This window comes from Diospyros lotus, chromosome 3, assembly GCF_014633365.1.
Source record: "Diospyros lotus cultivar Yz01 chromosome 3, ASM1463336v1, whole genome shotgun sequence".
NCBI lineage: Eukaryota > Viridiplantae > Streptophyta > Magnoliopsida > Ericales > Ebenaceae > Diospyros > Diospyros lotus.
The window spans coordinates 37,107,704-37,135,512 of NC_068340.1; the positions used below are offsets into that span (position 1 = coordinate 37,107,704).

The 27,809-nt window shown below is 38.0% G+C and overlaps 2 protein-coding genes across 2 annotated transcripts; one reads left to right on the forward strand and one right to left on the reverse strand.

Moving 5' to 3' along the window:
• Window positions 1-114: 114 nt before the first annotated feature.
• LOC127797851 (K(+) efflux antiporter 5) lies at window positions 115-17,359 on the reverse strand. Its single transcript, XM_052331011.1, has 20 exons — window positions 16,769-17,359; window positions 12,890-12,933; window positions 12,362-12,429; window positions 12,118-12,202; window positions 11,150-11,211; window positions 10,908-10,983; window positions 10,671-10,745; window positions 10,225-10,296; window positions 10,058-10,141; window positions 9,868-9,936; window positions 9,700-9,777; window positions 9,506-9,594; window positions 9,187-9,283; window positions 8,032-8,085; window positions 3,320-3,415; window positions 2,109-2,297; window positions 1,895-1,972; window positions 995-1,039; window positions 783-878; window positions 115-503 (listed from the first exon to the last, which is right to left on the reverse strand). Exons 1-20 carry the CDS (start codon window positions 16,998-17,000, stop codon window positions 465-467), a joined length of 1,728 nt encoding a protein of 575 aa, XP_052186971.1. The 5' UTR covers window positions 17,001-17,359; the 3' UTR covers window positions 115-464.
• An 8,259-nt stretch (window positions 17,360-25,618) lies between these two features.
• LOC127797316 (CDGSH iron-sulfur domain-containing protein NEET) lies at window positions 25,619-27,108 on the forward strand. The gene is made up of 2 exons (XM_052330120.1): window positions 25,619-25,930; window positions 26,723-27,108. The coding sequence occupies exons 1-2, from the start codon at window positions 25,701-25,703 to the stop codon at window positions 26,829-26,831; spliced, it is 339 nt and encodes a 112-aa protein (XP_052186080.1). The 5' UTR covers window positions 25,619-25,700; the 3' UTR covers window positions 26,832-27,108.
• Window positions 27,109-27,809: the final 701 nt, after the last annotated feature.

A 27,809-nucleotide genomic window follows, 5' to 3' on the forward strand; every position in this document is an offset into this window, starting at 1 on the left:
AATTAAAATACAAATCTCAAAAGGCAAATAAACCCTTTATACTTACTAATAGTTAAAATAACAGAAATAAAAAAAAAAAAAATCATGAGCACCAAAGCAAGGTTTTGTAGAGAAAAAGAGAAGACCGCGTGCATGCAAGGAATTTGCATCAAACTTTTACGGATTTCATATGTTAAGGACTTACAAAAGCTATTGGGTATATGCTTGCTGCAGAAACAATTGTGAGGGAAAGAATCAATATTTACATACAGTAATCTCAATGGTAGGTTATATGAATGTATGTATGTATATATGTATATTTACATGCATTAATTCCAAGCTGAGTTTCTGACGTAATACTGATGTGTAATCTGCAGGTTCTCGCGCTGAAGCTGAAGCTGGCCTCTGATACAAAACCCATCTAATATTCACTTCCCTGTTATATCTAATAAATCCTTCTGCTGCTCCGCCAATTACTTCATTGGTCATAACAATCTGTTAGCTTCGATCATTACTACTTTATCCTGCAGAATACAGAAAAAGGAGAGGCAAGTAAAAGAAGAGAAATAGAGAAGCAGCAGCAGAAGAAAAAATCTTAAACGAAACTAATAGCAAAGGAACTTTTTGAGGACAACAAAAAGAAAAAAAAATCAACTGTTCAAAAATCATGGATGTAAAAAGGGGATTCTCCATATAGAATCTGGATGGGATCAATCATTCTTCATGCCACATAGAGTAGTTAGACTAATCAAATGTTCCTGTACGGATAACACAGCTAGAGAGAGAGAGAGAGAGAGAGGGACCTCATTCTGCATGTTGCTCTCTGGTGGGAACCAATGCATGAGAACTCCCAAGTGCATCATAGCAGGCATCAACTTGAATAGGACTGGAGTTGTTACCTGCCGCATTCTCAATCAGGATAACATTGTAAGAACAAAATCTAAAAAGATTATAAGATACAAACTGTAGATGCAGTTTGACAAAACAGAAAATAAGAGTAAAGAAAAACAATTACCAGACTAAGGGCTGTTGTTCCAAGGAGGAGGAGGTACATCTTCCCCTAAAAAATAAAATCAAATTTTTTGTTAATTTGGCATTGCTCATGAGCAAGATTTTAAACAGATAAAATGCTTTGGAAAGTTACAGTAGCATTGCTCCATAATGACCAGCAAAAACAACATAAAATGAAATCATGAAATAGGAAAAAAAAAAACAGCTAGTGTCCATGAAACCAAACCAAACTTTGTATCTAAACAGAGGACAAAACACAAAAGGGGCCTTTTTTTTTGTTCAAGACTAAAACCATTAATTAGTTGAACATGATTGTGCTGAGTTGCTGATACGTCATCTTCAATTTAATTGTTCCGAGTCAATGCTTTTCATTTCTTTTGCTATTACTTTTTTTTTTGGTTGGGAGGGGATGAGTAGGCCCATGCATGTTTGTATGGTTTGAGCATGGTCAGGAATTCCAATTCTAGAGCTTCCAGGTTTATAAAGTGGAACTTAAAATGTAAGTTTTAGTGAATACAACATTCTCTTCTTCAATATATATAAAAAAAAAAAGCCAATGGCTTAGTTTACAGTTGTTATAGAACTCTTGGACAACTTCACTTTGAGCGAAGTACCAAATATCCATGAAAAGCAGCAAGAGCAACATCAATATGACTAAGCCATTAGATTAAAGTATCTGCTGCATCTCAGTTCATAATTAATTAATTTGGTAGTCTGAATTTGCCTCTCCTAGTGGGATTAAAGGTTGTGATTGTTGTTGTAGTAGTCTGAATTTATAGCCCACCAAATATTAAATGTAATTAATCTCTGAAATTTGTGCTGGCAATAGTGAGAATATCAGTGTGCATTGGTGTGCATCGCGCGCGCGCGCACATGTGTGTGTGAGAGAGAGAGAGAGAGATACCTCAACAAGATGAAGATTTGTGGCGTGACTTAAGAGAACAAAAGCAAATTCTCCAATCTGAGCAAGCAATACTCCAACCTTGACACAAATGAACAGATTAATGAATTGGATATTTAACCATCCAACATATAACATATTTGGCCACTGATATTAACCCAATCCCCCCCCTTCTTTCTCCCCAAAGAATATAAAGAAAACCAAAGGATCAACTTACAAGAAATGATGTCCTAGTGCTATATCCAAAGGCCTTAGTAACAACAGCAACAATGGTAGTCTTGACAACAATAACCAGAATAACAGATGCCAGTAATATATCGACGTGGCTCCACAAGAATTGCACATGTATGAGCATTCCAATACTCGAAAGAAAGAGGGCAGCAAACAGATTACGAATTGGTTCCACCTACAACATAAAACAGCAAATTTTGAAATTCTTTTTAGTCAAATTTATATACAAGATTTTATATCTTGTAAGCACACAGCCAGGAAACTTGGCTACTGAAGCAATTAAAAAATCAAGGTTATGAGATACTTCCTCCCTAAATCTAAATCACTACAGATCATTCCTTGACAGACAAGTAACAAACAAGCAACCAAATAGAGGAAAATAAAATTATTAGTGAGCTAGAATTTATTATCTGACCTTGATATGTTGTTTAAGTTCAAATTATTATTTTTCTTTCTTTTACATGCAACTGACTGGACTTGACCTTGAGCCTTTTTCTGTGTAGGAATGCAGCCTAAACTGCAAGGATGTTTCCTAAGCATCAGCAGACCTATAACAGAATGACAAATTGTGCCCCCCCCCCAACCCCACCCCAAAAAAAAAAAAAAACTAAAGAAAGAAAATCACAGGTCCACAACTGCTGAAAGGACTCCAGAATGTGGAAACAAGCTGTTCAAAATATATTGGAAATTATTTTGAATTAAATATCAATTATTCATTGTTTCCCTCTGCTTCTTCTAGGCCCTGCCTACTGAGTAAAAGGCCTTCACTGTGATTACATAAAATTAGTGCATAAATCAGGGCATGAGCCACTGTTTGAATCAAACTACATGGTTGCCTCAAACTCAAACTTGGATTTTCACAACTGAAACCAAAATTTCCAGGGTTGGTCAAATTTAGCAAGAAAGAGGGAGAATACCTTTATAAAGGAAACCTTCAAATTGATCAAAACAAAAGGATCCAACAACTCTCTCATCTCAACTGTAGTAAACAGGGCCAATTTGTGTAACACTAGAAGTAGATGTAAAAAGCTTTTGAAATTACGGATGTACACCAGACCTTTGTTAAAGGCTAACTTTATAAGAATACATTTGAAAACACAGAGTGGCATAAAAACTTCTAATGCAGTTATCCTGATAGTTTTGTAACATTTGTTAACATGAATGAAGACTGGTGCAAGCATTTTCCAAGAAGAGTACCTGATCTAAAGTATGCTGCGCAAAGTCAGTGGTTGATATCATAACTCCAGCCACAAATGAACCCAACTCAAGACTAAGGCCGAGCTTGTCACTGCACTGAAGATTGACAGGGTATGAGCAAAAGATGATAATTATATAGCTTCACAGTAACATGCAGCTGATTCCTGCTTAAATCTTAGCTTGTTCAAGCCCAAAAGAATCAAGCCCCATACAAAGGTATCCTTTCCGATAAAATTATTTTTGGAGGTGCATTAGTAACAAACAAATCACATTCCAGGGCATTAACAGTTCACGTAAAAACCAATTTATACGACTATGAAGGTGATATGGCAATGTTGCATGTATTCAGTCCTAAGATTTTCAGTTGAAGTAGATTGACAAGTGTAAATAATATAAAGTAAATGAGTTCACTATGCATACATGTTCTTTACATGTCGTCAATAACTTCTCTTTTTACTCATCAAACAAAGCTCCACATCACACTATAAAAGGCATGTGAGTTACATAGCAGGCCTGAAATAAGTTTAATCATCCCAAAGAAATTATTGTTCAAGAATCATGCACTTGACCAATGAATTGCTCAAGACCAATCGTAACAGCTGAGGATTTCATTGCACCACTTGAAAGACTTCTTGATGGTGTGAACATACTGTCTCACTTATGCCAGCTATAATTCTTAAAACTAGTTAACTCATGTTTGTGGCAATTTTAACCTCAGGTGAGCTAGGCTGGAGATTTGCACAGTACTACCACTCTAGCGAGACATCTGCTTATAGTGACTACGATGGAGACCATCATTATCCGAACCAATTGCATATCCTATCAGGAATGGTATCCAAAAGGAAAGGCTTATATTTGTGAAGCAAAACCCTACTTGGGCACAAGGCTTAATCATATTTAAGGTTAAGGTTTACCCTATCTTTTTATAAAGCTAATCTTGGATTCTTCCACCATCCTCATTAAATTGGAGGTTCACTCAAATCTGAAAACAAAATCACATTGCTCTTTCTCCAGTGCCTTACCTGCTCATACACGTCAATATCCACCATCTGTAATAGGACAAACGCCTTTACCATATTTCATTTCAAATTTGGCGTTGCACTGAGAACCTCCATACTTGGGTGCAGCAATTATCAAAGAGAATGAATACCTACTCTCTATATATTTGCTGGCTGCAATTTTCCATATTCTTTGCTGGGAGCTCCATACCTACTCTCTATATATTTGATGACTGCAAGTTTCCATATTCTTTGCTGGGAGATCTAGGGTTTCTTTACAACTTCAACATCCTTAGCAGAAATTTTTCTTTTTCTGTTTTCTTTTTTGCCCTTTTCCTTTCTTGATTAGTACCTTCTTGATAGAATGCAAGTGATTGTAATTTTCTTTTTCTTTTTTTTTTCTCCTGATAAACATCGAGAGAAAAACAAGTGATTGAATGTGTTTTTTAAAAAAGCTGATATAGATTGTTGGACTATAAGGGTAAAAATACAAGTTAGTGCAATTATTTAGATCTCTGGAAAGGTATGAGAAGAAATTTGCAGTTCCATATCAAGCTAAGTCTCAAGGAAGTTGAATGAGTTGATTAGGCATTCAGAAACCAGGAATCGTACTGTTCAATCCCTGAACCACTCCATCAGAAGATGTCGCGTGAAAAATGACTGCAGAGATGGGGAGATGAACATTCTGGATAGTAGAGATGCCAAAAATGGTGAATGTCGGAATTACTTAAAGCCCTAATGGAGCTAATCCCACTGATTTGATGTTCTAGATACTTCCAGATATCTCTAGAAAGTTCCACATCTTCTAGACATATCTGCACTCAAGATGTGGCCTCCACTGTAAGTAGACAAGATCGACATCTATTTGTGCGACTTGTGACTAAAACGTACAAACATTCATTTATGGTTATTTATGTGAAAGGTTAAAGTCGGGACTATTATAAACAAATGCAAACGAACCTCAAATCATGCATAAACAAATGCAAACGAACCTCAAATCATGCAAATGGACCTTAAGAGACCCTGATTTAACATGAAGAATGCAAAATGGATGAGAAATGAATAGGCAGTGAGGGGAAGTCAGAGTGACGATCGACTGGCAGGCTGGCTGACCATTCCAGAGTGTCGAGACTTGAAAGCAGTCTTACTATGATTCGCTCTCCTAGCAGCGCAACGCCTTCCAGGAACGATTCTGTTCCGGACAGTGATATGCCGCGACCCAGATTGATGATTCACAAGTTAAGACTAGAGGAGATTACGGTTTAGTTTGGCTAGACTTTTTTTTTTAGCACGGAAAAATTGGGGGTAATGTTTAAGTTGATAATATGTTTGGATAAATGTATTTTAAATTATTAGTGTAAAATTATGTGTTTGATTTGTAAAAGCTGATAAGCTGTTAGAACTTGATAAAAAGACTAAAACAAACATGATATTGAATAATGCAAATAAAATTTAGAAAATATAATTTTTTTAAAAAAATTAAATTAATGTCCAGCTAAAATACTTACACTTACAGTTAATTAATAAAATATTTACAGTTAATATGCTATATACAAACTAAATATATATTATTACATGTTATATATATACATATATATACAGTGAAGAAGAAGGTTGGGAACGGAGAAGGAGATGGGCAACGGCGTAGGAAGGGGACGACGACGATGCAGGAGGCGACCGCGAGAGGAGGTGAAGTAGGCGGCAAGAGATGCGATGGCGTTGGCAACTTGCGACGGTGGATCTGGAAGCAAAGGCAGCGATAGCAGTAGCAGGATTGAGGTGACTTGCGGCGATCGAATTGGGCTTGCGATGGCGATGAAGGAGGCGGATGGCGATGGGCAATAGTGGTGGTGGGAAATTGGTTACAGAAGGTTGAAGAATAAAGATATGAATTGGAAATTGGTGTTTTGATTGAGGATAAATTGATAATTTTCATAGTCAATACAACTTTTTCTCTAATAGCAGTTTGCAAAAGCTAAGGGGAAGGTGCTTTTGAAAAAGCTATTCAAATATCGTTTAAGTTATGGAGCGTTTAAGCTATTTGAGTTTTCCAAACACTTAACTAAAAAAGCTTAACAGCTAAAAAGCTACACTAATAGCTTATAAGCGGTCAAACTGCTTAGCCAAACGGACCCTACATTGACAAATAAAAATAAAGCTAATGAGAATCCGGAACATGGCCAACAAGATCATAGCTGCAAAGGACAGGGAGCTAACACAAGGATTCCATCTACTGAAACCTTTAGCTCAATGCCTAAAACAAGGATCCCTCGAACATTCCTTAGGTCTAAAAAGTATTAAAATCTATTAAATTAATTTTATTAGGATTTGGGATTTTAAATTGAAAAGACTTAGCTTACTGTTTGTTCTCATAATCATGTTTTGTTAAGTATTATTGAATTTATTGAGTATCTTTATCGAGTTTTTTATTAGTACGTATATTAACATAGCTTTACTATTAGTCCAAATACAATTAATCAATTTTATTTGGTGTAAGATATATTTATATTAACTTTTATAATTTATATGGAACCAACTTTGCATTCTAAATGAATGCATTCTGTTGCTATTTAGAGTGAATTGCGTTCCATATAAGCGAACCGTGTTCCAAATTTTTAGCAGGAACTCTTGCGGTCCCAATACAGAGCGATCCTCGCTCCAGGTAACTCTGGTCGAGAGTTGAGGGACAGTCAACAGGGAGGTGACTGCTCAATTCCAGAGTGCCCAGGTGGTCGATTAACAGGAGCACAGTCGACTATCGTGCATTGTGCCCAGGAGCAAGAAAGTCAACTAGGGTAGGTAAAATCGATCTAAGTTTCGCCTCAAAGGGTCAACTAGAGATAATATTGTCGACTGAAAATTCCAGAGGGTTAGGAAGATCGACGAGAATGGGGACAGTCAACTGCCAAAAACAAAATGTTAAAGACATCGACGTGAAGAGGGACAGTCAACTGCTGATCTCCGTATAACTTCCCTAGTTTGACCTTCAACTGCTCTCTATACATATTTATTGTCATTTAAGCAAATGCGGCCATATTTTTGTAAATTTATATTTCATTCTCCATTTATTTAAGACATAAACGCAAAAAAGTACACCCCCGCCCCCGCCCCCGCCCCCCTTTTGAATTTGACCCCCCCCAAATAAAAACAAAATCCTTAAGAATAAAAAGTTAGAATTTTGTTCTCAGAACAAATTCATAAATTTTCAAGATTTAGCGTCTTTTCACCTTCACAAAAAGGGGGTCTCCTATTTATTAAAAATTCATTAAAGATCATTTTAAAAAACACGGAAATTGCTTTTCAAACTGAAAGTACTTTATTCTACCTCCTGTTATATTGACTACTTTCTAAGACTTAAAAATTTTTCAAGATCTTGACAGTAACCCCAAAAAAAAAAAAGTTTTAAGAGCACACAAAAATTTCGCCATTATCAATCTCACCCTAACATGGAAAAACTCTATCGTGACACAAACTGGCAGGTAAGAGCAAATTGTACTGAAGAGCTCACCACTCTACCAGACGACAACACATGCAGTATTAATTACAATAAGTGGAGTCAGCCACATGGATTCAGAATATATGGCCAGCTAGCTTAGCAGAGCAAATTACCATAATGAAAAATTAATTACTCACTCAGAAAACATAAAATAATTCTAGCAGCAAGATGCACACTCTTGACATCCAAATACAAAACCGAAAATCATATGTACTTACCCAAGCAGATAATAAGCAGAATGCAACTGCAGCTAGCTGGTAAAGTTCATTTGTCTGAGAACCAGAATCAAAAATAAATTAGCCGGTGGACAAACAAAATCATCAATTAGCTGAATAAAAATGTACCAAAGAAAAAATTATCAATACAGAAAGATGAATATGCACCTAGTTCGTCTAGCTAATACATGAGATCCGGACACAAACCAAAAAAGTAGGCAAGTCAATTCAAACTCAACCATGTCCAACTACCACAAAACGATCACTACTGCACAAAATATATGCTTAAACATCAATTTATCAACTTTAATCTGTTGCATGATCAGATATAATGTCTGATGTCATACCTCTTCACATTCCTTCTTTAGCAGCTTCAACTTTATACTGTTAAGCCATAACGGGCTAACTTACTACAATCTACTCTAACCACTTGCATGAGTTCAATTCCACTGGGAATGTATTCAGAACTAAGCTGAATCATAAAGTACCCTCTAAATTTTAAAAATATCTTTGTCAAAAGGCCATGATTTGTTCTTATTGAATGAAACTTTATATTGTTATAGATTAAATACATGTGTATGTATGATATATACAAGGGCGGCATGCACACATGATGCATGGGATAATTTCTTCATAAAGCCTGTAATTAAGTAAAAAACTGGTTATATACATAAAGCGATACATGAATTGGTCCTTGACTAATAGACTATTAAATTAGATTTATACTGTAGTCTTTTAGTTAATAGAAAATATAATAGATTTCAGTTGTTAAGACTAAGTAAATTTTAAAAGTAAAAAAATTATTGCATTTTGCATACCAAATTAAGCTGCTGATTTTTAATAATAGTATAAAAATATTAACATAGTCATAAATGTGTGCGTGTATCAAAAATCAGTCAGAAGTGTACTATATTGGATCTTTAGATATGAATTAACCATCAGCCACTAGTTAACGGAATTGATAGGAAGATAAAGAAAACTTAGCAGAAAAAAGATATAGTGCACTTTAGTGACAGCCTAAGGGAAATTATCATTCATTGAATCTCATCTGCGAGTCCAGATATGAATTTGTTTACTGGAAAGTAAGACTTTCTTTTAGAAAAAAACAAAAAAAGAAAAACACTGTAGGAATATACTCAGAGTCCCAATAGTACTCACCTGAGATGACAGCTGTATCATCAGCTTTAGAAAGCGAGGAACAAATGACCAAGTTAATACAGATGCAACAGAGAGATAAACGGACAAGACGACCAACCTGAAGTTAAATTCAGTTAGGAAAACTTTCAATAGTTCACTTACATGCACAAAAAAAATAGCAACTTGAGAAAAGGAAAAGTAGGTTTACTTGATTTTAAACAAATATATATTTACTTAACAAAAAAAAAAACAAGTCCTTCAAGAATGGAAACAACCTATAATACATGATATGGGAACAATGAAATAGGCAGAAAGAATTGAAAGTTAAGAATGAACTTACAGCTTTCCCATTGAGATCATTCCTTGCAAGATGCCACTATTACCACCCAGAACTGGGAGCAAAGCAAATAATAAACCAACAGCACAATCCTGAAATAAGCATTGTAGAGGAAGCAATGGATATGTACCATGAACACAAGCATATCCTCACATATTCTAAACAAACTGTCTCAAGATGATTAGGTCATTGGATACCTGAAAAATAAGTGTCCCAATTGTAACCTGACCATGAAGAGCATTATTACTGTTTCGCTCCACCAGAAATTTCACCACCTGTTAAGGGCAAGAGCGCAAAACCATGATCCTTGATAACATTGCGGCAAGCATCAGAAAAATGAATATGCAATAGGCAGAAAAATGTACCACAGCTGTTGACGACATAGAAAGGAAACAACCAACAAATACACCCTCTGATAACCTTGCTCCACATAACTGCAGCAGGTGGCGGATTGTCAAACTTCCACCTCTTGTCAGATATTCATATTTCTGAGCAGCCAGCAGAAAAACAACATGCATTTCTGCTAGACATTATAACATAATTTCAGAATTATACCATAGCAGTTATGCCACACAGGGACATAAATATAGCTATCTGAAGTAGCCCTCCAAGAACAGCAACTGGACCAACAACTTTTAACTGCATAATGGCACAAGTAAGGACCGCATCTCTAAACAAGCACTACATAAGCTAGTTGCAAAATTTTCACAAGAAGATGCTACCTTTGTCAAAGAAAACTCCAATCCCAAAGCAAATAGAAGGAAGACCACACCAAACTGAGCAAAAGTCTCAACCTGCAAATGAAAGAAAAACAAAGGAACAACTCCAAGTTACATGGATGCTTTCCTGGAACAACAGTAGGTGTAGGAGAGAAACTGAGCAAAAACTAAGACAGTTTGTCCAGGAAAGGGAAACACCAGCAACTGACTGGTAAGAGATAATGATTGTCTGCATAGACTATAGAGAGGAACAATAAGACAAAGAAGATAAAAACTCATCTTCTCCTCTTCCTTCAACTTCTCTAGTACCAAACAGAGGTCACAGGAGAACAAAAAACCTCTCATAATTCCTTGCAACAGGCACATTACACACACTACCATCTACTAGGACACTTTTTATGACCAACAAAGCACTGAGCTTGAACTATTTGTAAGAAGTAAGAACATACCTGGACCATTTCACTGACGAACTTCAAACCTCCAGGACCAATTAGTGAACCCGCAAGAAGATAACCAACAATTACCTACATAGGTAGCCACACATAAGCAGTCTGAAATTTAAACAAGAACATCTTACAGTGACAGTGAGTCGATGAATTTTAAAATAAACCTAAGGTATTATAATCAATAACGGTGAAATAATTAGTATGGGCAAAAATATAGCAGAATCAACCACAGATACAAACCGGTTGTCCTAGACAAGAAAAGACAATCCCACCAATGGCAGCAGAAACTATAATCACCACCAAGTCTGAAATCAGCCTGCAGGAGTGCAACATGATGAGATGTACTACATGTCACCAGCAATAGATGTTAACTGAAAAGAATCAGCTTCAGCAACATATTTGAAGTTCTTGCATATGTGTCTTTTTCACAAATATTTCAAAGAGACTACAATATTTCCTGTGGAAACAAAATATAAGTAAACCTTAAATCCACTTGAAGAATTGGATATTTGGATTTCTTGTTTGACATCACAAATACGTTATCCTGCCATGAACAAGCAAGTGATCAGCATTTTCCTTGAGTAAACAGCCAGGAGTAGAACCAGAAATTTTTTTTTTTTTGGGGGGGATGGAGATATAATTTATACTTGGCAATGGTGAACTATGATGTCTTCATATTTGAGTACTTTTAAGTCTTGACCAAAAAATTATTAGACTTCTATAAAGAAATTTCAAAACTCAAAAAGTGGCAATCAATAATCAAAAGATTCGAAATCTGAGGCAGAGGATTTAATCAATAAATTGAAAATTGAAACTGGAAGCAATAAATATAGATATATGAACTAACACAAAAGCAATAAATTTAAAGTGAATGACCAGGGAAAAAATGAAAAGAAAAAGAAACAATACACACATGCAAATCAACACATTCAATTATTACAGTAGTTTACCATGGATTGGAGGATACAACAAAGAAAGCTTATTGGTTTCTGGTTTGGAGTTGGACTTAGAAGCGAGAGAGGGGAAGGCAGAAATGAGAAAAGAAAGAAGAACAAGAAAAAGGGAACAGAGAACAACTCTAATATAATAATAATAATAATAATACAAAAGATAATATTTTATAATTTTAATTCTCCTATAATTTAAAGAGAAAAAGGATAAAATCTTGATGATGAGAATGTGGGATTGGAAACAAGTGAGGTTGGGACCCACTTAGCTTTCTTATCCTTTTCTCTCTAATCTCATACTTTGACTTTTTCAAAGAGTAAGGAGAGCTAATAAGTATATTTTTTCACCTAACAAATTAACTAAGGTATATAATATTAAAGGTTTTTTGCCCAAAAGGTAGGGGGGGCCATGGCCCCTGCAAACACCCCAAATCCGCCCCTGTAAAACAACGGGTATTTTGGAGCATCTACACTAGCTAGCTTCAAATATCATTAAGAAGCACCTTCTTGTCTATCAATGTTGTCATGTCATCAGAACCTTCATTTTCCAGGGAAAAAACATCATGAAACTGGAATGCCCTCGTACTACTGCCAAATAGAAATTAATATATATGTCAGGATCATATGGAGCAAAAGAGAACTTTTTGTAACAGACAAACAAACACGCCCCATGCCATTATGATCTAACATAAATGTATAATATGATGGAATAATTTATGCAATCCAACTTAAACTGTACACACTTACTTCGCCTCCTGAGTTTCATTCTTTTTCCCCTTCTCATGGGTAATTTTAGCTACAGTTTCCAGTTCAGCCTGTTAAATATAATCAGATGACAGATCTTTAGCCAAACTGAATTGAGTGAGTGAGAGAGAGAGAGATCCACTACAAGCAAAGTATATGAGATTAAAAAAAAATGTTACTGAATTATCAGTCACCTGCTAAAGTAGCACATGTAGAGCCCATAATTTTCCCATTAAGTATTAGAAGATTTTGTTAAACGCAAATGCTAAACATGATCCTAGCTAAATTTCCTACTCTTTTGTTTGATCAAGAAACTTATTGATGCACCCACATTCTTGCCAAATCTTCTAGAGTTGCAACATCATCAGGGATGTACATATACCAAGTATAGTTTCGTATGTTAGGTCGTCAAAACAATGGACCAAATGAATGGTCTTCCCAAGATTGAAATATTCAAAAAACGAGACAACACAACACCTACCAAAGGAACAAACTTATTGCCTAAGGATTAAAAGGCAAAGCAAAACCTACTTGTTGATCAGCTACACTGCTGTTGAAACTGCTTCCATCAGAACCTATACAGAAAGTATGTAAAGAAATAAATGTACCAAAAGAGAAACTACCAAACACCAATCGATTAGCTAAAGAGTATGAAATAAATAACCACAAGAACAAAAATAATGAACATAGCAGGAAAAGTGTCAATATTTGTAAAGCTTGGCTGAAGATAAATTTAGAAAAAGAGGGTATGAAGCTTATAAATGAGTCAGCAAGAGGAGAGTTTGCATAGATCACTTAAATAAAAGAATAAACAAACCAAGGCTATGGTGGCCTTTGGGGAGAAATGCCATCTAACAACTTAAAAGGCACTACACCAACAACGAGAAGGAGCCTAAAGCCATGAGGTTCTGGGGCATCAGGTTGATTTCTCAAGTACTTTGTCCGTATTGTACAGCTACAACTTCTGAAGTTTCTCATAGAATCTAGGTCCTGTGCTACTTTTGTCCTTGACACAACGATCTCATACCAATTGCTGGGAAAATCGAATTAGAGTGCTTATTTTCTAAGGCCAAGGCATGGGCATGCTATATAAATCACATTTGGCTCGTGATGAAGTAACATTGAGGATCTTGATTTGACTCGAGTTCGAATAAAGCTGAATAGTCTACCCGCCACACATAAGAAATACAAATCCTGCAAGCATTTGAAGAAAGCAAATCAATTTCACAAGTTGTAATCATGATTACACTTGATGTGTCATGGACCAAGGCCCAATAAATAGACGAAAACCCAGAGGGAAATCTTGAGGAATAGACGAAAACCCAGAGGGAAATCTTGAGGAAAACTTAGAGGAAGACCCAAAGAAGAAAAGACTTGGGACAAGAAGTTCTACCCAACGAATACGCATTGATCACGAAGCCCATAAACAGTGAAACACGGAAATAGCTTGGAGACGCCATTTCAGCGTTTACAAACCGTTTACGAAATGGAAAACTGATAGGATCCCAGCTAGAAATCCAAACTGTAATCAATTATCAATGGTTATCAGAGTTTTCAGTCAAGAACAAGAACAACCCAAGACATTCGAGAGGCCCTCGCTCTCCCGAATCTCTTACAAAAACGAGCACACCTCTCTCTCTCTCTATTTCCCTTATTTATACCCTGTCCTACTCAGCATAACTATCTCTGGCAACACATGTTGGTTTGTTACACACAAACCAACGGTTTTCCCCTACTACCCTCAGCCCCCGCTTGTTGTTACACAAGCCCCACTCCTTTTACCCCCCTGCCCCTGCCCTTGCCCCTTAGGCCACCTCTGGTAGGTCCAATGGACTAGGGGCCCATCATTATCTTCCCCCCTAACTTTCAGTTTATCCTCAAGGTGGAAATCTAGAAATTGTTGCTAAATAAGGTCGAATGGTTCCCATGTCGCTTCTAAAGGAGGCAGTCCCTTCCATTGAATTAAAACATCCCTACCTTTTAGATTGCTTCTTGTTCCAGATCGAACCCCCAGAACTGCCTCGGGCTCCACCAACAACTCTAAATCTGCACTCAGCTGGCTGGGGACTTCCACAATAGCCTTCAACGCCCCTCTTGCCTCACGTAATTTAGACACGTGGAAGACGGGGTGGATGTTGCAATGGGAGGGCAATGTCAATTTGTAAGCGAATGGTCCTACCTCCTTCTCAACTTCAAAAGGACCATAAAATCTAGGAGCTAACTTCTCATTGGAGCGGCCAACTAGCGATTTCCAACGATATGGCCTCAATTTCAGGTAGACAAAATCCTCCGCCTTGAATTTTACCTCTCTTCTCTTTCTATCAACTCCTCTCTTCATCACAAATTGGGCCCTCAGCAATTGTGTCTTCAAGTCATCCAAAATCTTATCCCTTTCAGCCAGTTGTTGCTCCACCCTTGACACTGGCGTGGTCCCTCTTTCAAACCTCACCAAGGTTGGAGGTTTTCTACCATACACCACCTGAAATGGGGTCTTCCTCGAAGTTGTATGGTAGGACGTGTTATACCATAGTTCAGCCCAAGGCAGCCACATGGACCACGATTTTGGTTGAGAGGAAGCAAAACAACGCAAGTATGCTTCCAAAGTCCGATTCAGTACCTCTGTTTGCCCATCGGTTTGCGGGTGATAGGCGATGCTTCGATTTAGTTTCGTACCTTGAAGGCGGAACAATTCCTCCCAAAATCTGCTCATAAAAATTTTGTCCCCATCCGATACGGTGGACCTTAGGAGGCCATGTAACCTTACGATTTCCTTAACAAAAATTCTAGCTACTTCCCCTGCAGTAAATGGATGTTTTAGTCCGATAAAGTGCCCATATTTACTTAGTCGGTCTACTACAACCAATATGGAATCCATTTTGCCCGATCTCCCGAATCTCTTACAAAAACCAGCACACCTCTCTCTCTCTCTCTCTCTCTCTCTTTCCCTTATTTACACCATGTCCTACTCAACATAATTGTCTCTGGCAGCACATGCTAGTTTGTTACACACAAACCAGCGATTTTCCCCTACTACCCTCAACCCCCGCTTACTGTTACGCAAGCCCCACTCCTTTTACCCCCCTGCCCCTTAGGTCGTCTCTGGTAGGTCCAATGGACTGGGCCGGCCTATCAAAAACATTTCCTGTTTTGAAACTATTTACACTTATTTTTTTAAAAAAATGTTCATTTCCCCATTTCCATTTCCATCCAATCTAGCCCATAAAGAACAAGCCCAAAAGCTAGATGCAAAGGATGAATGCCAAAAGAATAGTCTTAGGCCAAAAGGCCTCAAGAGACCCTCCCGACCCAAAGGTCTCCAATAAAGTCTTGGAAAACTCCCACAAAAGGAGTTTATCTTTAATGGGGGTTATTCTCAATGAAGAAAATGTGGATGGATGATTGTGAAAATCTCTCCACGAATCTCACAAATGATAAGACTTATTTGAAAGAGTTCAAATTTTGATAAGACTTATCTACAAGAGTTCAAATTTTAGTTTATCTTAGAATATTAGAAATGCCTATTAGAAACTCTCTGGCTCAACTATAAATAAATAGACCATGCTACTTGTACTAACAGGATGACAGGCTTGATGACCAAATCGGACTTCATCCGATGATGAAGTACAATCATCAAATCACCGCGAACAAGAGAAGTCCGGGCTTGCTTCATGAGGCCAGGGGCTTCATCCAGAGACTGCAACGACGAGGCAATGAGATGGTGTAGCAGCGGTTGGCACGAGGCGCTACAGCAAAACGACGGCAAGATGCAGCGGCGATCACGCAAGGTGTTACAACAAGGCGACGACAAGATGCAACGGCAATCGTATGAGGCGCTGCAGTGGGGCGACGACAGGATGCAGCAGCGAGGCGATCGCACGAGGCGTTGCAGCGGGGCGACAGCAGGATGCAGCGGCGATCGCGCAAGGCGCTGCAGTAGGGCGACAAGAGGATGCATCGGCGGTTGGCAAGGCGACACGGGGCAGCAATGAGGCGAGGTGAGGTGGAGTTTGCTAGAGACGCCATGGCAGAGGAGAGAGGAGGCAGACAAGGGCAGAGGTGATGAATCTGTAAATTGGGTGAGAGTATTTTTGTTATTTGGTGCTTTCAGACATCCTTTCGGTAACCCAGTTATTTGTATGAGTAGTATTTTCCTAAATAGATGGGCTGCCAGCGGCTGTCATTTCTCAAAGGCAATTCACTTTTACCCACAAACGAATTCTGTTATATCTTTTGAACACAATAATTTAACTTAAGTATTGAAGGAAATGTTATACGCCCTCCGATCATTTCTTGCAGAGTTCTAACAGCTTGAAGATGTTTTCCAGTTATAAATTTTATTGTTCTATCTAGGGAACAAAAACACCAAAAACAGAAAAAAACAACAGCAGATAATATTAATATCAAACCAACCTTCGGGCTGGTCATTTTCCGAGAACTCCTTCTCTAGAACACGGTCGAACATCTTGGCGATGCTTCCGTCACCGGCGTTAGGCGACGACAAGTTGAGAGACAGATCGCCGAAGAACTTTTCCCTAATTTCCTGATCAGATCTCGCCGAAACGGAGGCCATCGCGCAAAGAGTAATCAACAGCAATGAGATTCGAAATCCAGATGATTCCACTTGTGCACAGACCCTCGCCATTGTAGCAAAACGCAATTCAACGCGCACAGCGAGAGGGTGCCTGTCAATAGATCAGTCCTTGCAGTGATTTCGTAGATCGAAGGCGAGGAAAGAGAAAAAGGCAGGTTTGGTGGTTAAACTGGCGAGGGCGGGATCGTAGGCGCGTGGCGTGAATTAGGCTTTCTCCGGCATATGAGTTAGAGCATAAGCTATTCCATTCATGGCGATCTTGGCTTGGGAAAGGAGTGCGAAATTTTTTTACTGTTATATGATCTTCCAGAAATGGTCATCAACTGGTTCACGTAGACCTGCAAACCAAGGTCAAGGAAGACGATTGGCTAGTTTTGTATCCGTTCTCTTGTCAGGTGGGTCTAGATCCAAAGTTCCAAAATGATGGGTAGACGGAGCTTAACATAAACTTAAATAAATGTTTTTGATACATTTATTTATAAAAAGTTTGTATAATATTTTGAAAAATCAAAACCTAATTTCCAAGTGTTATTGAAAATCTAAAAAATAAATAAAGATTTTTCTCAAAAAGTTAAATTATTTATAGAATAAGAAGCAAATGTTTAGATTTTTTATTCATTTTTAAAAATAAAAAAATAACTAACAAAACCTAAATTAATCAGAACCTGAAAAAACCAAACTAAATTGGTAAAAACTGAACAAATCAAATAAACTAAACAAATAAATAAAATAAAAAATAACCAAATAGACCGAACTAATTTTCAACCTTGTTGTTGTCGCTAGCCACCCAACTTGGCAATGATTCCAATAATCAAAACTAATAAGTCAGGTGCTCTAGAAGTTTAAGCTTTCAGGTAGAATGATCGCATGGTCGATAGAACTTTTCAAGTTCGATATACAGTACCAACCCCGCAAATACATTAAATCCCAGGTACTGTCTGACTTCTGTACTAAGTTATATTTACTTGCTCAAAGTTTTCGATAGTAATCCTTGGATTTTGTCGATCAATGGAACCTCAAACATCAAGGAAAACGGGGTAGGAATAGCCTTGGAGAGACCAGATGGGCTTCTGATCGAACAGTTCCTTCGCTTCAACTTCAAGGTGAGTAACAACCAAGCCGAGTATGAAGCCCTCGTCGCTTGGTTACGCTTGGTCAAAGAAGTCGGAGCCACTAGGCTGGTTGTTATGAGTGATTCCCAACTTGTGGCTAATTAAGTGAAAGGTGAATTCCAGACAAAAGATCCTCAGCTCGACAGGTATTTCGATAAGGTTAGAATCCTAATTGAAGCCTTCAAATCTTTTGACATTGAGCATGTCCCAAGGGAGTAAAACACAATAGCAAACCTACTCTCAAAACTCACTAGCACAAAGATTCTAAGAAACAACTAGTCGATCATACAGGAAACCTTAAATTCACTAATTATTGACTTAGAAGTGCACGCCATGGATGTGGACCCCAACTTTCAGGGATTACCCATCATCCGATTCTTGAAGGAATGAGTGCTACCTAACAACCCGAAAGAGACCAAGAAGGTAAGAAGGACAGCCAGCCTATACACCATGATCCGGGATCTGCTGTACAAAATGAGCTTTACAATGCCACTTCTCAAGTGTGTGGATGGAAGGTAAGTCACTTACATGATGTCTAAAGTCCACGAGGGGGTTTGCGGAAGCCACATCAAGGGTCGATCCTTAGTAGAAAAAATACTGCAGCCCAGGTACTATCAGGCAACCTTGCACAATGAGTGCCTGGGATACGTAAAGAAGTGCTAGAAGTATGTGAATGCGCATCACTTCCGACCGGAAGAACTCCACAGTCTCGACGTATCTTGGCCCTTCTACAAGTAAGAGATTGACCTACTCAAACCTTTCCCACTGGCCCCGGGCCAGCTCAAGTTCATTGTGGTAGCCATCGATTACTTTACCAAATGGATCGAAGCTGAGCCCCTAGCAACAATTACGGCGAAGAAAGTTAACAAATTCGTCTAGAAAAATGTTATCTGCACATATGGCCTGCTCGAGTTAATCATTTCCGATAACAGCAACACAAAGTTTCGATAATTTTGTAAGAAGCTTAACATTCGTCAGGCCTTCACATCAGTCGAGCATCCCCAGACAAACGGACGAGCTGAAGCTACCAACAAGGTCATCCTTGTTTGGCTTAAGAAACGACTAGATTAGGCGAAAGGGCATGGGCGGAAGAGCTCCCTATGGTGCTATAGTCATACCATACCACGATACAGACATCAATGATAGAAACCCATTTCAGGCTCACCTATGGGTCAAAAGTAATGATTCTGGTGGAAGTTGGAGAGCTGAGCCCCCAAAGACAACATGCAAATAATGGATATGGATCTCCTCAAAGAGGTACAAGAGCTAGCTCTATGAAAACCCGTTCTTCTTCCCCACACACCTCGCATTTGAACAAACTTTCATCCTCCACGCTCGATAAGAAAATTCATGTCCTGAGTACAACAACATCGTCTGGAGAGTTATACATCAACATGACCTTGGCTACATCCTCACTCACCCAATCATATTTGTCACTCGCACCAAAAGAACTCATTGTGAGGGTTTTCTTAGCCATATGCGAAACACCTACACTGTCCTAAAAAGAACCAAGGAAAACAAAACAATCAGAACTTGGCACTAGGCATAAGTTCCAGATTCATGCCCTGACTTGCCCTAGTACATCTAATCGGCGAGACTCGGCACCGGACCAGGCGACGAGCCCATTGCTGACGAATCACTCTCCTTTAGACTCACTGAAAACCCCATATATTTTTTTATATTTATATAAAAAAAAAAAAGCCAACAAGGTTAAAGAAATTACCTCAAAGAAGAAAGCTGAAGAAATCGAACATAAACGAAACTCAACCACCGCCAGAAAAGCCTGATCTTAATCGAAGCATAAAGGATGCACGGAAGACTCGTGAAGAAGCAAGAGTTTGAAGATAGAAGTAAATGCAAAGAGTAGGATGTGAAGCGAGAAGGAAACCTTTATAGGTATCGAACGATACATCCGACAACCAGAGTCCATACATTACATAACAAACGTTGGGATCATGCCACTTGTCGCCCACTGAAGGCGAAAATGTGTCTTTCCATCTACAACACGCCGCCTTATCCCCTAAGCCTGACACCTCGAACCTTAGGAGCGGGTGCGCTATGTCAAAACATTAAAAGTGATTGGGTTCTACGTAGGCTTTTCAAAAATTAATAAACACCTAAAAACTCATCAATCTATGCACCAACCTCAATCACCTCTGTTACACATTCTGAGCTCAGCCTCTGACTAAAAGTCCCATCTCTTTCACCAATGCACCCCAACCTCTCTTACAAAGACTCGACAATTCGAACTCAGAAACTCGCCCTTGCGAACATCCGACCTGGGGTCTTGTCCCAAGCTCAATTGTCTAAAACTATCTCGGACTTACATATTAAGAGTTTAGCCACCATCTCAACATTATGAGCTCGAATACTCAACCTCACGAACATCTAACCTGGGGGTTGTGGATTGTACTAACCGAATCAAGCTCGCCTCAATGAAGGCCCAAGACCTCCATCGGCTTTCCGGCCTGATCTCAGCCCCCATACCTACCAGCAGTGATCATCATCACCCATGTACTTGCAATACTCCCATTCCATCGATATTTAATGCAGCATTTAATGAAGGTCCCATCGGCACTACATGTAATACCCCATGTTCGTATGAGGTTGCCACGTAATTTCGATGAGTTTAGAATACCGAAAAATTGGCTTAATAGCAGTTATAAGTATCGAATTGACTATAGGGAATGCCTCGAAGTGAAATTGTCTAAGGAAAATGATATGGTTTCGATGAGCGTTCCGAGTTAGGATTTATGGTATCAAAAGAAATCGGATCAAAAACAGTTTTCGGTACAGCTAAAATATAGCTGTCATTTAGGCTGTAAAACCGAATCGTTGTAGAAGACTCCCGAAAAATTAATGGAACCCTAGGAGGGCTCCGATTTTGCGTAACGAGCAACCCTTCAGTGGTTTCAGGATGAAACGATAGCCCGGTGAGGACTTTGGCACGAAATCGTCCTTTTCAACTAAGATTTGAATTATTAATTGTGGATTTTCGATATTGTAATGTGAATTAATTTGAGGTTTAAGGCCGTAGTTGCAATTAGAGAATTGCACTAGTGTAATAGGGATAAAATTTGGGGTTTGATGTATAATTTTTAAAATTAATTATGCAATTTTTGTATATATTAAAATAGTATAAAATTATTTATATATATATGTATGCATGTAGCAGGCGCCTCTGCAAGCTTCGCCCATACCCCTACTGCAATTAGCCACACCTTGCAATGAGCCACGTCTCTGCAATATTTGGTTAGATTTGCACGCTAAGAGAAATGGGCAGAGGGTTGGTGTTGGCTATAAATAGAGGAGAGTTTGAGAGGTTTGGCCAGAGCAAGCAACAAAGAGTAGCATGAGAGAGTGGAGAGTGAAGGAGAAAAGGCCGAATTCGGCCATGGCCGCAAGCTGGCTAAGAGGTCATGAAGCAGAGGCTGAGCTTGAGAGAGATTGAGATCGCGAGAGAGCTGGGATCGTGATAAGCATCAAGCGGCTGCCATAGCTGCAAGTACAAGCTTCCAGCAAGCTCGGCCATGGCAACCGCGACCGTTGCAGTTGGGTGGGTGCGCGTAGGCCGCCAGCGGAGGCGTGGGTAAGTGGCAGTGAGTCCAGCAAGGTGGGCAGCGACCGGAGAGGCAGCAGCAGCCGACTGCAGCAAGCGTGCGGCGGCGGGTGGCCGCGGGCAGTGCTCTGTTCGCGTGCGGGTGCTATGCGAAGAAAGAAGAAAGAAGAGGAAGAAGAAGAAAAGAGAAGGAAGAAGAGAAGATAAGGAAGAAGAAAAGAAAGAAGAAGAAGAAAAAAAAGGAAGGGAGTTGCAGGAGCAGGGGAGGCGGGAGGAAGAAGAAGAATGAGAGAAAAGAAAAGAAAAAAAAAAAAGAAAGAAAAGAAAAAGAAAAAATGAAATGGGAAAAAATATCGAAAAAATCCTAGAAAAATTCTGAAAAATAGGAAATTATGTTTCGGTAATATCCTCGGAGATTTTAGTGAAGAAAATGGCTCGGGCACGCATTTTCAAGATATGGCACGCAAATTGAGAAAGCCTGAGGAGCAATATCAAGGTAAGTAAAATTCTCTAGAAAATTTTCAGAAATTCAAGAATATTATTTTATGAATTTTCGTAGTGAAATATTTGAGAAAATATTTTAGAAATATTTAGTTTGGATTTATTGAGGAAAATTAGGAAGAAATAGAAAGAAAATTAAAGAAAATGCCAGAAATTATGAAAAAATAGGTTTTAATATTTATTTAAATAATCATGGTGATTAGGATACTTTGAGGCTGAAGTTGAAGAGACTCGTGCAAATTTTGAGGTTGGCACGCAAATCGAGGCAAGACACGGATATCGAGATAGCCTGATAAGCTTGAGAAGGTAAGTACTTCCCAATTAAAATTAGTTTTACGAAATTTTTTTGGTTGTAAGTGATTTATGTTTAAGAAACCTGATCCTCGTAAATGTTTTCATCATATTGACATGCCCTGATATGTATCTGTCACGTAGACTGCATACATGACATGACTATGAAATGCATAAATACACGTTGATATCATTGATCACTCGCATTGAGGCCGTAGGGAGTACGAACTGGCACCGCTGCTTTACCAAGGGTGCACCCATACACCCCGGCTTCGAAAGAGGTGGCTGCTAAAATGGTAGGTAGCATGAGGGGTGCAGTTGACACTTATGAGATAAGACATTATATACACACATGACATAACATTATGTACCCTTACTTAAATGATTCATCATCTAACTTGGGTTTTGTCCCTGGAATATTCAAACGTTCCAAGTGGAGATTGTAGCAGATACAAGGATAAATGAGGCATGACATGGCACTTAGCAGAGTGCAAGAAGAGTGAAATGTATGTTATGTAGCCCATGTATTTAAGTTCTGCTACTTTAAGTTCTAAACGTTTTGAGGAATGTTGAAGATGTAAGAATTTATTTATGATTAATGTTAAGATATCAGGTTTCGATCTTTGCTTCCTGCATTTGATGTGTATAATGATTATCTTTCGGGATAAATGTATGGGAATTCTGTGGCGGATTCGAGGAATGATGTGGTTTAGCTTTAGTATTTGAAAGAAAAAAAAAAAATTATTGTTGCGGAATTGTCCCAATTTATAACGCGCTCGGAAAAACGGGGCGTTACACTACACTTCTAGCAAAAAGTCTCGTCGGTGCCAGATATCTCCATCCCATCCTACTAAAACACCCAATGCCAACTTGCATGTCAAGAAACCCATTTTTTTTCCCCTTTATATAAGCCAGTCTGCTCATAAACCAAGGTATGTTCTTTTAAACCCATTAACACTATCAATTAAATCTCTTACTCATTTCTCCATTGGAGTGCTTGTAGGTGTCGCCACCCCCCATCCACTCTGGTCACCAGAACCAACTCTGGCGTTACTAGAATCTCCTCGCGCGGCAACCTTTTGGACTAAAAAGAACACCAACCAAATTGAATTTTCACAAAAATCGTTCGATTGATTCATTTATTTCGATTAGACTAAAGTTTTGTACCCTAACTCATACCCAACAGACTGCCACACTCAATAAGTTTATAAACAAATTAGGTAAATTCTACTTTATTTTTGAGATTTGACTTTAAGTAGATATGGTATGTCCATGTTTTAAAAATTATCATTGTCACCAATAATTTTATAAAATTTATATTTTATATCACCATTTTTTTCATATTTTGGTTGAAGATCAATTTAGCGTAATTTTTGTGACAAAAACTAGAGTTAATTATGACTATATATAGATTACTTGATTGTTCGTTATGTAGACTTGAGCAGGTGTTGGGGGATGGCCATAGGCATCCCAAGAGTAATGGTTAGGGATGGCAATTGTAACTGATATCGTGGGAAACTGAATCGGTCAACGCGATTAAAAATCGTTTGACTGGGTAATGGTTTGATTTAGGGAAAAATCGAACACTGTTTCAATAGGTATGGTTTGATTATAATTTTCACTAAATCCAAACCAAAACTAAAATCGAATGTGTAGGTAATCGAACCAAATATACATATATATAATATATATTTATTTATTTAATATATTATATATACACATAATATATATTGACTAATGTATTTTTTTACAAGTATTTTAACTAATGCATTACAAATATATAAAATATTTAACATTTATAAAGTAATTAACAAATAAAAATTAAACCTAATATTAAATTATTTTATTTTTATCAATCAAATAATTATTAATAAAAATAACGAATTAAATATTTTTAAAAAATAAAACATGGCGGGGGATGCCCCGCCTTCCTTATTTCCCTAGGGCAAAGGAGCCAAATCCCCAATATTTCAAATTTCCAGCATCGGCTCACTCTCTGCTTCGTCCTTGTTGCGATATTAGCCCATCGGTGCCGCCACCTCAACGTCGTCGTCGCCTACTAAATTGGATTCTTACAGTTGTCCTTTCCGTGCATGTGTCCATTGTCCAGCTCATCGTTATTGCCTCCTCCTCCACGTCACCGTTTCCAACCTATCATCATTGTCGCCTCGTCGTCGTCTCTTGAACGTCGTCGTCTCTAGCCTTTTGCCGTCGTCTCCTCAACATCCCCACCTCCAGCCCATCGTCGCCGCCGCCGCCTCTTCAACGTCGTTGTCTCCAGACTCCAGCCCATCGTCTCCGCTGTCTTGCCACCACCTCCTCAATTGTAGGTTTGGAGATGTGATTTTCTATCCAAGAAGTTTGAAGTTAATTTGTAACTTTATGTAAGAAAAAAATAACTTTATTAGAGTTTGTCTTTGTTTGTTGTATAGTTATCAAAATTTTTTATGAATGCTATTTGCAACAATTTATCTTTGTTTGTTGGTATGGATCAAACTAAAAAAATTATGATTAAAATTGAAACCGAATTGTTTGGTTATGATTTTTAATTTTTAAAACCAAAGAGTAATGGTTTGGTTTTGATTTTAGTAATTTAAGTTTGGTTTTGTTATAATTTTAGCAAAAATTGAAACAAAATCGAACCATTGCCAATCCTAGCGATGGGCACCAATGGGGTTGTCAATTTTTTTTTTAATAAATTTTTTCAAAAAACTTATATATGAGTTAATTATTTTTTATAACAAATGAAAATGAAAAAAAACGAAATGGAAGATAATTTCTATTTATTTCTGAGAAGATAAATTGAAAAGTAATAGAATTATGTGAAAATAATATATGAACCAATTTATTTTTATCCAATCTCTCCTATTTTGAAAGAGACAACAAAAATATTCATTTGAATGAAAAAAAAATAGTTTCACTAAATCTATTTTTATTTTATTATTAATTAATCTTATAAATAAAAAATGTTTTAATCTAATTTTATTATTTTTTATCCTTCCAAACACGACATAAGAGATTATAAATTTACTCAGAACCTGTTTATTGTTTTTGAAATTAATTTAACCAATTATCAATATGAACGGGTCCCACTATCTGTAGCAGAGAAATGACGTGGCTATCTCACCGTCCACTCGGTGCCATTACCACTTGATCGGGATTCTGGAAGGAGCGGGGAGCGTGCTAGCCACACGGTCCAGGCCAAAATATACACGCTATTCACAAGTCTCAACCATTTCTCTCAGCACACCGTCCAGTTTTTTCCAGCGATAGAGAGAGGGTTTGATCATGGCGTCGCTAGTGAGCATGGTAGGTGCCGGCTTCTCTTACGGCGGATTGGCGCTGAAGCCAAGCAGAGCAGGCGGCGGAGCGGGCCAACGGCGCCCGGCGGTGGCGGCCGTGGTGAGAGCTGAGGCTGGTAATGGCGCTATTAACCCGGCAATCAGGAAGACGGAAGAGAAAGTCGTCGATGTTGTTCCTCTATCCGAACTTGCCAAGCCCCAAACCGCTTACTGCAGGTTAATTTCTTTCCTATACATTTGGTCGCTTTGTGAACGTCTCTAAAGTACAGCAATATGCTTGGCAATGAAAGAGAGTTAACGGTTCCAATTGCATCAATTGCAATTCTTCTTTCCCCAATTCGTACTAGTTGAGAGAAAAGAGTATTCAGGAACTAGAGGTGAGTTGATCAGATTTTACCTATGTTAACCCTAGTAAAGAAGATGTTTGAAAACAAATATTCAAACAAGTTATCAGATCCATGGAGGAACTGTTTTTTTGTGTGGAAGCTTGATGAAAACAAGCGGTATGGCTGAATAGTGAGGATTAGTTAAGCTCTTTGAATCATGCCCTGGTTCAAGACATCTATCATTTAATCTTATTTCTGTGTTCTGAGTCTTCTGACCTACTATTCCAAGGAAGTAGGAAAAGTTATTCAATTATCTCGTTACCTGCCCATTGTCTAGAAACGTTTGGCTGTTAATTTCAATTTGACCTTTTAATTGATATACTGCGCCCCCCCACCCAGCTTTCTTTTTTTTTTTTATCCGTTATTAATTATACAAACTGCTAGCACAAAATGTTCTTTAAGCGGATGCCGTGCTGTTATTTAAAAAAGAGTCTGATCTATGCCAGTTCTATCCACATTGTACACAGCAACATTAGGGCCTCGCTAACTAGTAGTATTGTATTTTGCAAGATATTTTAGTTTTTCTTTCATTTATTTGTTTCTTGATGAATTTTAGCATTGTAGTTCGAATGGATTCCGTCTGTTTTTCAATAAATAAAGCTAAGTGGATTTGTGGGTGAAGGTGTTGGAGGTCTGCTACATTCCCTCTGTGCGATGGAAGCCATGTGAAGCACAATAAAGCTACCGGAGATAATGTTGGACCTTTACTCTTGAAGAAGGAGAAGCAATGAGGGTGTTTTGGTTCTGTTCATTTCTATATTCCTTAAACTTCGAACTCGTGAATGAAATGATCTTCTAGTGAGTATGTCGTGTCCAGAGTGTTTCTAGTACTTCTATGGATTGTTTGGTCTGGGTGCTCAATATCTCTCACTAAGCCAAACACTTTTTTCTTTTCTATTTTTGTATCCCCTCCATGTGTGAAGGTCTAGTGCAATTTTTGTTGTTACGTGAATAAAAATCTTTGCACATCAGCACAGCTCCTTTCCTAAGAAGGGTTTCTTGAGGCAATACTGTTATCACTTGATACGTTTGTTGTTCATATAGTTAAATAGTTTTTGCTTGAAAGGTTAGACCTTGTCGCCCAGCTGATTACTGATGAAAGATTAGCAAAATCCAACTTGTTTGGATTCTGACATCTGTTTTTCTTTTTTATTGAAATCCAATGCATCATTGCACCATCGGTTGAATAGACGTGTCACTATTTTGAAGATATATCCCCGTTCTGTATGATGACTCTAGGCATGGTGCTCTTGTTGAATGGATATGTAGGTTCGGTTTTGCTAAGAATATATAGATTTTGACTAATCAGTATCATGATATCCAGGGTAGTGTGGATTGCTTACTTATCACCAAGAATCCTGTTGAGGAGCGTATTGTATTTGTTACACTAATTAAGAAAACAGTGATTGGCATTATTATAGTCATTTCAAGTCTTTGGATGGGAGATAGAACTTTAGAATGACTCAGGTATACTAGAATGCTTATTAACTCATTTTTTGGGGGTCTCATCTAGTTTATGTTTTTCCCTTAGAAAGGAAAGCAGGATGAGCTTTTCGTTCAATTGTTGTCTGAATATAATAATAAATTTATTTAATTAAAAATATCGTTGTCAGGTTGTTTAAACTTACAAAAAAGAAAACAGTCAGAGAGTTTAAGGAGGTCCCAGACAAAAACTCCAATATTTAAGTTAAACAGTGAAAATGATGAAA

Bases quoted from the DNA above. Each gene is read 5' to 3' on its own strand.
- LOC127797851 (XM_052331011.1), bottom strand. From the start codon at position 17,000: ATGGCGAGGGTCTGTGCACAAGTGGAATCATCTGGATTTCGAATCTCA. The intron at 10,746-10,907 runs GTTTGTATCTGT...CTACCTATGTAG, and splicing joins TTTCTTGTCTAGGACAACCG to GTAATTGTTGGTTATCTTCT. The intron at 879-994 runs GTAATTGTTTTT...AGAATGCGGCAG, and splicing joins GAACAACAGCCCTTAGTCTG to GTAACAACTCCAGTCCTATT.
- LOC127797316 (XM_052330120.1), top strand. From the start codon at position 25,701: ATGGCGTCGCTAGTGAGCATGGTAGGTGCCGGCTTCTCTTACGGCGGA. The intron at 25,931-26,722 runs GTTAATTTCTTT...TTGTGGGTGAAG, and splicing joins CCCCAAACCGCTTACTGCAG to GTGTTGGAGGTCTGCTACAT.